The following is a 13,123-nucleotide window of genomic DNA, read 5'->3' as shown; positions in this document are numbered from 1 at the left end:
ATTCTCACAAGGAGTGGATTTCTTGAGGTACTTTCAGGAAATAAAGAAGTATCCAAGCTTAATGCTGGTGACAGTATTGTGGCAGATTAAGGCTTTGATATTGAAGAAGAGTAAAGAAAGTAGAAATTCAACTGAACGACCCTCCCTTCGTGAAAAAAACCCTAGTTTACTGCAAAGGAGGTCATAAGAAAGTGAGACATTTCTTTATTTTTAATACCCGACTAGTACTACCAATAAGTTCATTGGGTACCATCAATCAAGTCTGGACAGTTTGTTGCTTACTTTCAAACCTCATGAATACCATTTTAACTGATGAGTGTAACAGCTGTTCAGGAACTATATGTGTAACATTTCTACTTTGAGGATATTTTTACAAGTAAAAATTTGCCTCTTTGTTCTGTCTTTTGAGGAACAAAACTATTGTTGTTGTTTTTTTAGGGGAGGGAATCTGTCTGACTGTCACAACAACGTGAAATGACGAAATACTGCGTAATAGAGACGTTCCGCATAACTCCACTACGTATGCAAATCAACCACTGTTGTTGGAAACACCTACTACATATGCAAATTACAAAATAAACAATGAAAGACCGTTTGTTGTCATTAGCTCAACCGCTCAGACAATGTAAATTGTCAATGAATGAAAATTCAAACAATCTTCGTGACTATGACACCGATAATATTTTTACTTTGCACAGTCTTTTCTGTCTGATGAACGGCTTCGGGATCAAGCCGAGAATTTCACTTTTACCTTTCTTGAGTATACTGTGCTACCTGTTTGTCAAAAATGTACACAACGATGGGCTGAAACCATTGGGGATGGCCCGGTATGTCTTCTTCATTAGAATGAACATTAATAGTCCCATAGAAATAATTTTCTATTTTTCCTGTCATGCAACATGGCCGCCATGTAAAATTTCACACCAGAATCAAATTTGCATCATTAGAAGGTGTTTCCCACTACTACTTCTAGGGTTTTGGACAGTTCGTATGTAGAGGAACCCATGGAACCGGTTATGGGTAGAGTGGAATCTTAGGCTTATGTGGTCCTATGTATCCAGCTTGGAAACACCGTAAAAGGATGCTGGAGTGCAATCGGCGCTAAATAACTGGTGGTACTGTTTGGGTTCTAGTTGTTGTTTCTGGTTGACATCGTGTGCGCTTGTTTTGGTTGTGAATCTCTTTAAGCAGTTTGTTGAGCTCTCTCTCCGTGCTGGATGTCAGATCTCTACGTCCATCGGATCTTTCTTCAAGGGACCCGAAGATAAACAAAGCAAAAAGAAAGCAAGAGACATTGTTTACAAAATCAAATGTAACGATTGTGACGCTGTGTGTATCGACAAACAGGACACAAATTCGATCCAACAAACAGGACACAAATTTGATCTCGACGGCGCAGCCTTCTCCCGGTGGAACAAATATATAGAAAATGATAATAAATAAATTACCTTTATTTAGACATGCAGGTTGGGTTTAAAGCTAGTAGCTTGTGGGGCCGTTTATTCCCAATGTAATTTGAATTTGAAAGTGTTGGTTTTTGTGGAGGAAAAAATACCAGAGAACCCGGAGAAAAACCCTCAGAGCAAGGACGAACTCGACCCACATGTGATGTCGGGTCCAGGATTCGAACTCAGGGCACATTGGTAGGAGGCGAGCGCTCTCACCACTGCGCCATTCCTGTTCCTAGAATTAATTGTGGCGCTCCACCAAAGAGAAGAACTTACGGTAGTTAACGAGCAAGTCAGGTTTCCAAGTGTTTATCTTAATCTCAAGAATTTTTAGAACGTCTATAGACCGCTAATTTTGATTTAAACGCATTTTATGAATTTGTATCAGTACTTTTTCTATTATTTTTCGTTGTCCGCAGTCTTGCCCGCATTTTAATTGATGAAGGTCACTGAAGTGACCGAAACGTTAACATTTAATCTTATAAATCAGCGTCAACCCTGATTTAAATATTTATTACATTATCCTTCATTACGACCAAAGTTTTTTAGACATCGCTTTTCAAACATATGGTTGACATTTTAAAAACTCATTAATAATTTATATAAAAAAAATTCATTAAGAAAACACAAAGGAAATTAATTTTTACTGATTATCTTTTAATATCTGATAAAGACACAGCTAAATGTATGTCCAATTTTCTTGGCCAAAATAACCCAAATTCTAAATATCAGTGCAAGGAAGAAAAGATCTACATCAGAGGTTTTTGAAACCGTTCATAAAGCACTCCTGCTTGTTTATTAAACATTACACAAGACGTTTACTGTTTTTGTATACTTAAATCCTCTTTCATATTGTCAACAGGATTTAATGATACAATTGAAAAGGGTTTACACAAACCCATCATTTATGGAATAGGTAAGGCCACTGCAACATTGTCTCTTCTTTTTTAATTTTCTCTTGGGTAAACTGTATTCTTTATTTTAACATGATCTGGTTGTCCAAACGGCTGCCATATTAATTACATTAGGAAAAGGTTAAACGCAGTATAGGCACCTATATTAAAGGTCGTGCAGGACCCTCGCTCTTTAATAAATTTATTAAAAAGTTAGAAAAGGTGATAAATTTGCATCAATACAAATAAAGATAATTTGATGGAAAGGAGATTCAAAACTTGATTCGTTCTGTGTCAAACTTTATTTTTCAAAGTTTTCGGTTTTATATTCTCGTTTCACAATAAGTTCATAGCCACTTTGATTGGCTTTGGCTAATCTCAGACGAAAAAATCAGTTCTGTTTAAAGTCATTATAAGTTTGTTCAATTACTTTCAAAGCAAGCAAATTGTGATCAGCTGTTTTTCCTCTCATGTTGTTAATTAAATCTGATCCTATGGCATTACAGTGCGACGCGCCTTTATACCGTTGCCACCCAGCAAACTTTTTACAAGTGTCTTCTCGTAATATTATTTTTTTTGGACGAACACGCCTCCTAGCAAAGTTGAATAAGATCAAATAGATACTTGTAACATCGTGTTTTTCAACAAATTGCAGTAGAAACGTAAAATATTACAGGATGCCACATGTGAAAAAGTTTGTTGGGTGGCCATGGTACGGCGCCTTGCACCGTAATGAATCACAAACTATTCATCTTGCCTTTCTAAAAAATATGCAATATTTTGGTTTACGAAAACTTCATTCCTTGATCTCTCTTGGGGTGGGTATGTATATTTTTTATTATAGTTGCCTGCTGGATGGTCTGTATACTTTAGGGGAAATTGTCCCCAAGCTCAATAAGCTTTTTTTTTGTCCTGAATAAAATAATCTAGTTTATATATTACAAATATTGTCATGTAAAGTACTGTAAGTTCAATTTCTAAATCTGGTAATAAGGCATGTGCTGATAACTTGATGTAATCTTGCCTCTTAGCTACCTGCTTGACAAGGTACTGATACTGTAAGGAGAACTTTAACATAAATGGATGAAGATAATATGCACAATTTGTTTGAGATTAGCATTCTTATTATTGTTTCCTGTTTTCTATGTATGACTGAGGTACTGACATTCAGGATGGTGCAATTTACCCAGCATTATTTTTGGACAAGGGCCCTGATGAATGCGTACGACATTCCCGTATATTCGGAGGCGTTAAAGGAGTAAGCTAAGTTTTGTCACAATATAAGTATTTTTTTCATAAAATAGTTTAACTGTACAAAAACATGTTTAAGAGATAGCAAACCGCAATGGAAAATAATATGTTAAATCTTTTCCTTAAAAGCCCGTTTTATCCTGGTTGGCAATGTGTTACCTTATTGTTACTTATTTTCGCGGGAACTTAATTTCGCGAAAATGGAACGGGCATATTTCGCGGCACTTAATTTTCGCGATTTGGCGAAAAATACGTAATTAGCATAAAAAATACAATAGAAAACGTTTGAAATTAATTTTCACAGGTCTTTAATTTCGCGATTTTTTGAAAATCGCGAAAATTAAGTCCCGCGAAAATAAGTAACAATAATGTATGTCTGTTACAGAGCAAAGTAAGTGGACAAGATTAAATTACAGTTGAACCCCGCTATTTCGATCCGTCAGGGGAAATCACAGTTTAAAATAGCAGGAGTACGAAATAACCGATAGTAAATGACTGAAAGGCAAATCCAAGGGAAACGGGTTTTAGTTCGAAATAACGGGAAATTCGAAATAACCGAGTTCGAATTAGCGGGGTTCAACTGTATTTACAGATTTACGGTTATCCCAGTAGGATCTATTAACTTGGACCTGTACAACTAATCAATACTTTCTTTTTCCAGATGGCGGAAATTTACAGTTCAACTTATAAAGAAGTGCGAATCTTGCCATATGATTATCAGCAGAGCATGAAACCAGAACACATTCAGTTCTTTCGGGATGCCTCTGAGGAGGTCATACTTCAGGTAGGTCATAAAATGTCCATATTGAATGGCCTTGTTTCACAAAAACAAGGACTACTGAATTCACAAATTTGTCTGTCAAAAAAGCGACATTGACACATATTGACGGTGGTCAAGATTTTCCCATCTAGACTGGTTACATTTGCCGTGAAAAAGCTACAACCTATCACAGTTTGCACTGATTCGGCAATTTGACAGCTTAGACAACCAGATTGTAGCTATTTTTTAAATTTTTAATTATTTTTTATTACTTATACTTTATTTTTATACTATATTTTAATTATAACTATGCGTTTTTTACATGAGCCACCGACTCGGATAGAGGGGCACTTCATTCCCCCGTTCGACGGACGGTAAAAAGCTCTCGTGTCTACCCTCCTTCAAGAAAAGTCACAAAACACCGAAATCAGGGTCCCAATGGCAGGCGCCGGCGCCGGGGCTCAGGGAAATTTGTCACGGAGTCCAGCGCCCATTTTTTAGATGCCCAGAGCCCTGGAGCCGTGCTTTCCTAGGGTTTAAGGTTTTAGGGGCGAAATCCAACATGAGAAGTAAATTTTCTTAAACTTAACAGAGGCGGTGGAGCATTTTGGAACGTTGGGGAGGGCGGGGGGGGGGAGGGTGGAACTGTCCCAAAAATAAATACTCGGGAGGGTTTCATATTTTAAGCAACTTTTTTTCCGTTGTAGCAACTTTTTGTATTCTGACCAGTTTCTAGACCAAAGATTAAACAACTCGTTAGCAGACAAGACGTCATCGGTTTCTTCACGATTGTTCTCAGTGAAGAAATCCCTTTAATTTAACAAGTTTTGGCCTTAATTTTTTTTATGACAGACAGTTTAAAATATCCTACTTTATTTTGACGGGTTCTTCTTGTGTAGCTCTTTAATCGTCTTAGGGCAATAAAGTCTATTGTCTATGTAGTCGCCAATGTTGAAAATAACGTCAAAAACAATCTAAACAGTTTGTGGACCTCTGCTTGTGGCGTTCTGGAATTCGCGAAAAAAAGATCCTGCTGAAACAATTTGTGAAAAGATCACGAGACGGAAAATCTTAAAAAAAAAAAATTTTACGCTTCGCTCGCTATATTTTCGGCACCAAATCGTGGGGGGGGGGGGCTGAGCTACAGGGGGCTACAGCATATCCCCTGCCTCCTTGCTCCGCCGCCTATGTAAAGATGTTACTGAAAGGAGGGTAAAATTAGTCGGTATTAAGGGTTTGAATTTCACGTTACTTTTAATTTATAAAGCGTTCAAATTCTGCACGGCGGACAGCGTTCCACTTGTAACGCTTATCTTGAATTTATTGTTAGTTTGAGCTATCTATGGTTGTTGATGCCTCTTGATTTCTTTTGCTATTTTTACAGAATCTTTCTACATCTCCACATTGTGAACCCCCTGACTTTGTATCTAACACCAGAGCAACTTTTGATCATATTCTAACACATCCAAAGCCCTTGATCACTGTCTTTCCAGAAGGGAAGCCTCGTGTTTACAAGCGAGTGGATGGTGTCTGGACTTATGTTATGAGTTAAAGTACTTTTGTAAAAAATTGTCAATAAAAAGTAATTTGTTAATAAAATTTGATTGTGCGCAAAATGTAAACATCGCTCAGAGTGCCAAATAAAAGCGGAAAAGGAAGTTTCCAAACGTAATATGGAATTTAAATAGCATCGAACTCGGAAAAAAATCCGAGTTCCAGATGGGATTTGAACCCACGACCCTCCGTGTTCAAGGACGGATGCTCTACCACTGAGCTACTGGGACTCTGTGGTGAGTAAGGGTAAAATGTAGGCTTTTGACTGGAACCGCATCACGCGGTCACACAGCCAAATGACGACTGGCACAAATGACTCATAAGTGTATCACACAGTCACATTAAGGCATATCGAAGATGCAACCAACCAACCTCTAAAGTGAGTAACAAAAATATTAAATAAGATTTAAGGTGGCTCAACTGGATTTTCAAGGGGTAACACCGCTCAAGTTTGAGAATTCACTACGTCGCCAATAACAATGCTATCGAAAACGATCACCACAGTTGTATTAGATAAAGATGAAATTTTTTTATGACCATTGTTTTATTGACATCGGAGTTGCCACAGCGACGAAATGACGTCATTACGTTTTTACTTTCCTCGTATTGCTCGGCACCAGGAGATTTTTTCGGAAATCGCTCAAAGGAGCTTGTACCACACACAGCTGCCTCGATGTTGGCAAAGTTTTAACAAATTCTATGAGAGCGTTTTCGAAATATTTGGGGATGAAGTTTTCGGGCCTATAAAACAGTCAAAAACATACTAACGAGAAAATGGGGCAATATCTAAAAAAAACGACGCGCCTGTGAATTGCAATTTCATCTTATAGTAGTTTGATTCCATTTAAAATCATGTTTAAAATAGTGGTGGGGATTGCTTTGGTCGATTGCGAGAAAAAAGAATTTGATGGGCGTGCGTTTAGGTGCGCTTGTTGCCATTTTTGTTTATAATTTGGTCTATGCCTACATAAAAGATAATAAATTAAAAACCGCTCGATGAATTCTTTTTAAAATTTGACAAACACGAGGTTGTCATCATGTATAGCTTGCAAGTTTCAAGCTCATTGAAAACATTTAAGGCAATAAAATTGGGATTCCCATGTACTGATTTTTTCTCGAAGATTTCGTGTTTACAAGCAAGTGTCCTCATTATTTACGGGTATTGTTTTCAAGTGTCATATCTACGCACTGAAGTTATTCACGAAAACGTATTGGTAGCAGAATTAACCTTTATTTTGAGCAGGTATATTTAAAGTTCATTCGCCTCACTGTGAGGACGCGGCTCATGAGCAATATGTACAGGAAACGTCTTAATTTGAGGTGCAACACATTAACGTCGGAACGATCATAGACAAATGAGTCTTTTCTTCCAAAAATCAATAATTCATTAAGAAAAAGACAAATGAGGGACAGACTTCAAATCTGACAAAAGCACAGCTAAATTTTATGTCCAATTTTCTTGTCCAAAATAACTCAAAATCTAAATATCAGTGCAAGAATGAAAAGATCTACATCATAGGTTTTTGAAGCCGTTCAATAAACTCATAGTTCGTCCTTTATAATTATCAACGAGGTCCATAAACTTGATAAAGCACTCCTGCTCGTTTATTTAACAGGACGTTAATTGCTGCATTTCCCATGTGAATTTGGGCAGCAAACGCACGAAGGTTCTGATTTGCGAAAATGAGAGAAACCAAGAATAAACTCTGCTCGCCTCTTTTCTATAGTAGATTAATGGCGCTAGACACGCGTACGCTTTGTTATGCAGACGACCAATTGTTGAAATGTCAACTTATGAATAGTTTGTTTTTCGCTTTAGAATAAAAATGAGCGATATAAAGACATGATGTTTCAACGACAGCATGTCGCCATTAATTATTATTAAAATTATTATTATTATTATTATTATTATTATTATTATTATTATTATTATTATTATTATTATTATTATTATTACAAAAAAAAGAAAAAAAAAAAAAAAAAAATAAAATATAAAAAAAAAAAAAAAAAAAAAAAAAAAAAAAAAATAAGGGGGTGAAATATAAAAAAAAGGAGGAATAGTTGAAAAAAAAAAAAAGGAGTGGAGGCGGCCCCTACACCCCCACGAGAATATATCCCCCCCCCGCCCCCTTAGGGGGGAAAAAAAAAAACCCCCCCCCCCCCCCCCCTTTTCCTCTTGTTTTGAGGTTAATTAAAAAAAAATATTAATATTATTATTATTATTATTATTTTTATTTTTATTATTAATAAAAAAAAAGAAAAAAAAAAAAAATATATATTATTTTAAAAAAAAAAGAGAGGAGGTAAAAAAGATAAAAAAAATATATTTGAGTAGTTAGTTTTTTTTTTTATTATAATAATAAATTCAGACGTGGGGGGGGGGACAAAATATTTTTGTCATGAACCCCAGAATGGTTTCAAAACTAATACATGTAATAAAGTGTCAGTATTCAGATGTAGCCCTATTGGGTTTTGGGATGTTTATATTACATAAATAGCTACATGTATACCTTTTTCAGTGTGTGAAAAAAAACTGACTGCTTTCATGTTGGGCTAGTGGATTCAATAATTTTTTCCACTTGCTAGATAGTGAAATAACATTTATGGATTTTTTATTTTTTGATGTTGATTTTTCCAGAAAAACATGGGATTTTGGGTAAGCCTATAATGGTCGCACCTTGCCCAGTCTACCTGGGTCAGGCCAGGAAAAAATTAATCTTCTTTTTAATTTTGCAGAAAAAATGTCAGGCTTCATTTGAATGTTTTACATTGCTAGCTGTAGTTTAAAATGCTACTGAAGGCCATCCAACAACTGAAAATACATGTCTTAAAAATGTCAAACAGCTTTTTTATAAAATAGGCAAATGTCTGGTCAAAAAGTAGATCTTAAATGTCTCAGGTAATGAATGTATGTAGAGAGGAGGATGGGAATTGCTGAGATTGGCTGATCAAGAGAGCAATAACTATACCTGAACTTGTTATAATCCATAGTTTAACTCACCAGTAATTCAGAAAGTCCTAAGTTCTGAATTCTGTAAATCCTGTTTACACATTAGGCATTCTATTAATCCCACAAATAACCTGTATACCACAAAATGCAAAAGAAACGTAAATCTCTGTCTGGCAATACAGTACACATTATGGAAAGATACACATTTAAATTTAAGAAATGGTCTCATTTATCACACATTCCCAAAGAGGCAAATATAATTTTTCTTTGCGGCCTGAAATGACCACTTGGTCAATATTTTGACAAACATTTCCTTACGTATAAATAATAAAAGGATGCAATTCTAATCAATTTGAAGTAGCGTAACATTCAGATGACAAATATAAATAACAATTACATGCCTCGACGAACTGAGTGACATTACTATGATAATTATCGCCTCAAAATCTACAAGATCTATTTTTTTATCGCCGAGCTCGGCTTTAATTCCAGTTAGCTAAGTTTTAGCACGATTCTATCTTTAGCACTTTTATTAATCTTCACATAAATGCTAAAGACATAAGCTTAAGTTAGTCTTCAAAATAAAATTATAGTACAGAAACGCTTACCTCAGGTCACTGTAAGTTTCTGTTAGAAATGTTTGCGAAAAGCTTCCACCGTTTCTCCTCATTTTGTTAGGAAACAGTTTTAACCGGAAGTGTGAAGCCATTAGCCCTAAACGGAAGTGCGTTACGCGTGACGTAGGCTGTACATCCGGGGTAATCGTACACGAGGGAGAACGTTCTCGAACGTAGTGAACGACTGTATGGTTGTGAGGACGAAATGTTTTGAAGTGCTTCGTTTATTGTGGTGCTATTGGGACCAGGGTAACAATTTGGCGACCCTGCCAGGACATTACGGATCCCAAGTGAAAAGGGAATTTCTGGCGTTGTGGGAAGCAAAATACGTGGATTTTGAACGAGGAATATTCAGCGAGCAGGTCGAAACGATCGCGCAGACCACGAGGAATGGTGCAAGTTTGTGAGGGATTTGTAGTCAGATGCCAACGGTAAGAGTCACAGTTGAGTCACTGTGATAGTCTCCCCGTCGATAGTCGACTAAGGGTGCGGCCGTGTTTTGTGTGGTATTTAGTGCTGGGACTGGATGTTTGTGTTTTTCGCTGACTGTACGACGTGTTTTGATATCATGGAGCAATTCAACTGCAAGTTAGCGCATTTCACGATGAGGGCAAACTTGCCGAAATGATGGAAATATTAGGGATTGGACGAAGTAGTGGGGAAACGAAAATGCAGCTATCAAAATCAGAAAAGAAATAGATGGTAAAATGGAGAACGATGAAAAGGCTGCATATGCATGTCTGGACAGCTATTCGCATTTGTAAGGAACTGTCCCCCTCTCGAAAAACGGGTGGATTGACGAAGATCGAAAAGAACCAGTAGCTAACGGGGAAAAGGACGAAAAGATGGGCTCCGGGGGAAAAACAAACAAAGAGCAGGTTGCAGGACACAGAAAAATTTTGCCAACTGGCGGGATCAAAGGTCGCCCCATCCTTGCTGCGCAGAGAGTATAAACTTTCGGGACAGATTGGCGAGCCTGCAGACAGAGTGACCTTCGTGTCATATCATCAAATTGATTCGGGCCTTAAACGTGGATATAGAAGTGAATTGTTGATGCGGTTTTCGTCGTCTCGCCTATTCTTCAGTTGTGAGCATCTTCCTTCACGGCGTTCTTCGTGTCCACTATCGCGAAAACTGCATCTTGTATCAACAGCTGGCGACAGTATCCAACAAAACAACGGTCACCTCAGCAATTCTTCTCCGTCGCTGGACCTGCGTAACAAAGAATTTCATCGATCTGATGTGATTCCTGTCCCTTCCAGAAGACATTTGTTCCTTCACTGGGCTTCGTGCCTCGAACTCGCACCCTTCGCACCCCAGGCTCACTACGAGGAACTATAAACAAGTAATGAACTGCTTCCACAACACATGCAACAAACGCCAAAAAGTGACAAAAGTGAATCCTGCGATCCCCAAGGTTGAGGTGACAGAACCAGGGCCTGTGCGGATGGCCAACATCCTTTCTCGATGATCAGAGACGAGCTCAAAGGTCGAGAAACCCAAGGTGGTCAACAGCCCCGACTGGGTCGATCCCCCTCAAGCAGAGGCTGGTTACAGCCAAGGTATCCAAGTTGGGGTTGTCAGAGTTGAGGGGTGGAGGAGGGATGTGACATTTTTCTTGTGGTGCTCTACACATACTCGTGTGTATAGAAAAGGAACAGGGTAGTCGTCAGGGGCACCTTCCGGCGGGACACGATAGTCGACAGTCAGCTCAAGTCCCATCGTGTTGGCTGTGGCCAAGTTCTCAGGGTTCTTCATTTCATGTGGCCGTTCTGTGTCGGGCTTGTCCACTCGATCACATGTCCTTCCCTCCAACAGTAGCAAACTGACCCTACCACTGTGTCATCTCACACAACCACAGTAGTGGGATAGTGGGGAGATCACTGTAGGGGGATATGCATTCGTACTGTGGACCCCAGTCTCTTTGTTGGATCCTTTCTGTTAGGACATCTCCCTCTCTGCCATGGTAGTGGTCATACATAGTGGGTGGAGCTGTTTCGTCACTTTTCCCTTTCTTTCGGACATTTCTCACTATGGGAAGTACATGGGGATGTTCGTGTCCCAACTGTCACTCCTTCCTTCCTCCTCATTTTGTCCCTGGAACTTTCTTTATCGACTGCAAGCGTGACACCATCATACCACCCAAGCAGACCAAAGTCACCTCAGGGAATCAGACCTGTGGAAGACGCACATTCTTTTTGCGGATGAGGCACTCCTATGGTGGAGTCCTTCTGACTGTGGGGATCGTCGTCATCATCACACACAACATACATAGTACTTGGCTCTCGTCGCTCTTCTTCACACATTGCGAGTAGCGACCCACTAGGAGGTCAATCCTCAGACGGTAGAGGCCGTCCCACACATATCACATACCCCTGAGCCTCCTCTTGCTTCGGCTACTCTTCTGTGTGTGTCGATGTTCTCCTGCGTCGTGACAGCACATCAAACTTGCGTCCACTTCGGCCCACATTCGACTTTCATCTCTTCCTCTCCTCTCTGGACACCCTGTGTATGCCCTACCACATCCCATCAACCCCTCGGCAACCTTTCTCTTCCTCGGGCCTTCTCACCAACCCTTCCTTTTCCCGGCCTCTCGGTCCTTCTCTCTCTCCCCTGGGCCTTCCGGCTTCTGGACTCTTGCCTGTGTCACATTGCACCTCGCACACCCATCCTTCATCGGCCCTCCGAAGTGTATTTGTCTTCGTGTTGTTCGGGGTTCCCGACCCATCAGTACCTCCTTCACTCCTCTCCTCCCTTGTCGCAACTTTCTACCCCCTTCTTCCTATTTTGATTTGTGCTCCGGGTCACCCTACGACAGGCATGTCCACTCCGGCCCCCGTGGATGCTTTCGCCCTGGAGCTGCTCTCTCCTACCACTCCCTTTCTCCTCTTCCAGCGGTAGTCTCTTGTCATCTTCTCCGTGTTGTGGCGTCCCGCAGCTACCCCACCAAATCATCTCCACTCTGGCTGTCCCTCGGGGCGTTCTCCCCCTCTATTTCCTCTCCTCCCACTGTTTCCTGGGTGGGAGTTGGCTTCCACTTCCCTTTCCAGTCCATTCCTGACCATCTCTCCCCTTGACCCCACCTAAACTCCGCAGTCTCAGACTTTCGTCTCACACCCAATCTTGTCGCCCTCCCGAGACATCTGTTCTCCACCTTCATCCTCCTGTCCTTCTCCCACCGACCAGTCCGGGTGCCGTGGCTACGACAACAACAGGAGAGGAAACGGAGTAGCGAGACAACTTCTCCTCACGCCTTTCCTTCGGCATCTCGCGTCTCCCCAATCACCCACCTTCGTCACTGTACTCACTTATCATGGTCATCTGGGGTCCCACACTAGCCTTCAGAGCCTTCTTCCCCATATCAGAGGCCACATCTTCTTCTCGTCCTCCCTCGCTCCATCTTCCACTCCCTTCTCTCCTGTCTTCTTGGGAGAGTGGGGTCCTAGTGTGATCATCCCTCCGCTATCACATCCCTCCTCTCCCCTCCTCGTGAGATCCGCCTCCAAGGAACTAGGAGCTGTGTCATCTTCTCCCCCCCCGACGTCGTCGGCGCCGCCCTCTTCGCCCCTCCGCTGGGCGACTTGCTGTGGTCCCCGTGCCGTCCGCCGCGCGTTTCGGGTCCCACGTCTTGGGCGCTGCGGGGCTTGCTG

The 13,123-nt window shown here is 40.4% G+C and overlaps 1 protein-coding gene and 1 non-coding gene across 2 annotated transcripts in view; one reads left to right on the top strand and one right to left on the bottom strand.

Moving 5' to 3' along the window:
• The window catches only part of LOC144632709 (protein N-terminal asparagine amidohydrolase-like), a 112,614-nt gene extending 106,640 nt beyond the window's left edge, over positions 1–5,974 (top strand). Inside the window, exons 7-10 of the mRNA XM_078491418.1 lie at positions 2,311–2,364; positions 3,499–3,599; positions 4,254–4,376; positions 5,737–5,974. Of these exons, the coding sequence (XP_078347544.1) occupies positions 2,311–2,364; positions 3,499–3,599; positions 4,254–4,376; positions 5,737–5,904 (446 nt within the window). The 3' untranslated portion in view covers positions 5,905–5,974. The remainder of the gene's footprint in view (positions 1–2,310; positions 2,365–3,498; positions 3,600–4,253; positions 4,377–5,736) is intronic.
• An 89-nt stretch (positions 5,975–6,063) lies between these two features.
• Positions 6,064–6,136, bottom strand: Trnaq-uug (transfer RNA glutamine (anticodon UUG)). The gene has a single exon. It is a non-coding gene; the product is annotated as a tRNA-Gln (tRNA).
• Between the last annotated feature and the right edge of the window lie 6,987 nt (positions 6,137–13,123).

The sequence above is a fragment of the Oculina patagonica genome, chromosome 12 (assembly GCF_052425735.1).
Source record: "Oculina patagonica isolate OP01 chromosome 12, crgOcupat, whole genome shotgun sequence".
Taxonomy (NCBI): Eukaryota; Metazoa; Cnidaria; class Anthozoa; order Scleractinia; family Oculinidae; genus Oculina; species Oculina patagonica.
The sequence above is the reverse complement of the archived record's forward strand: the minus strand, read 5'-3'. Positions and strand labels throughout refer to the sequence as shown.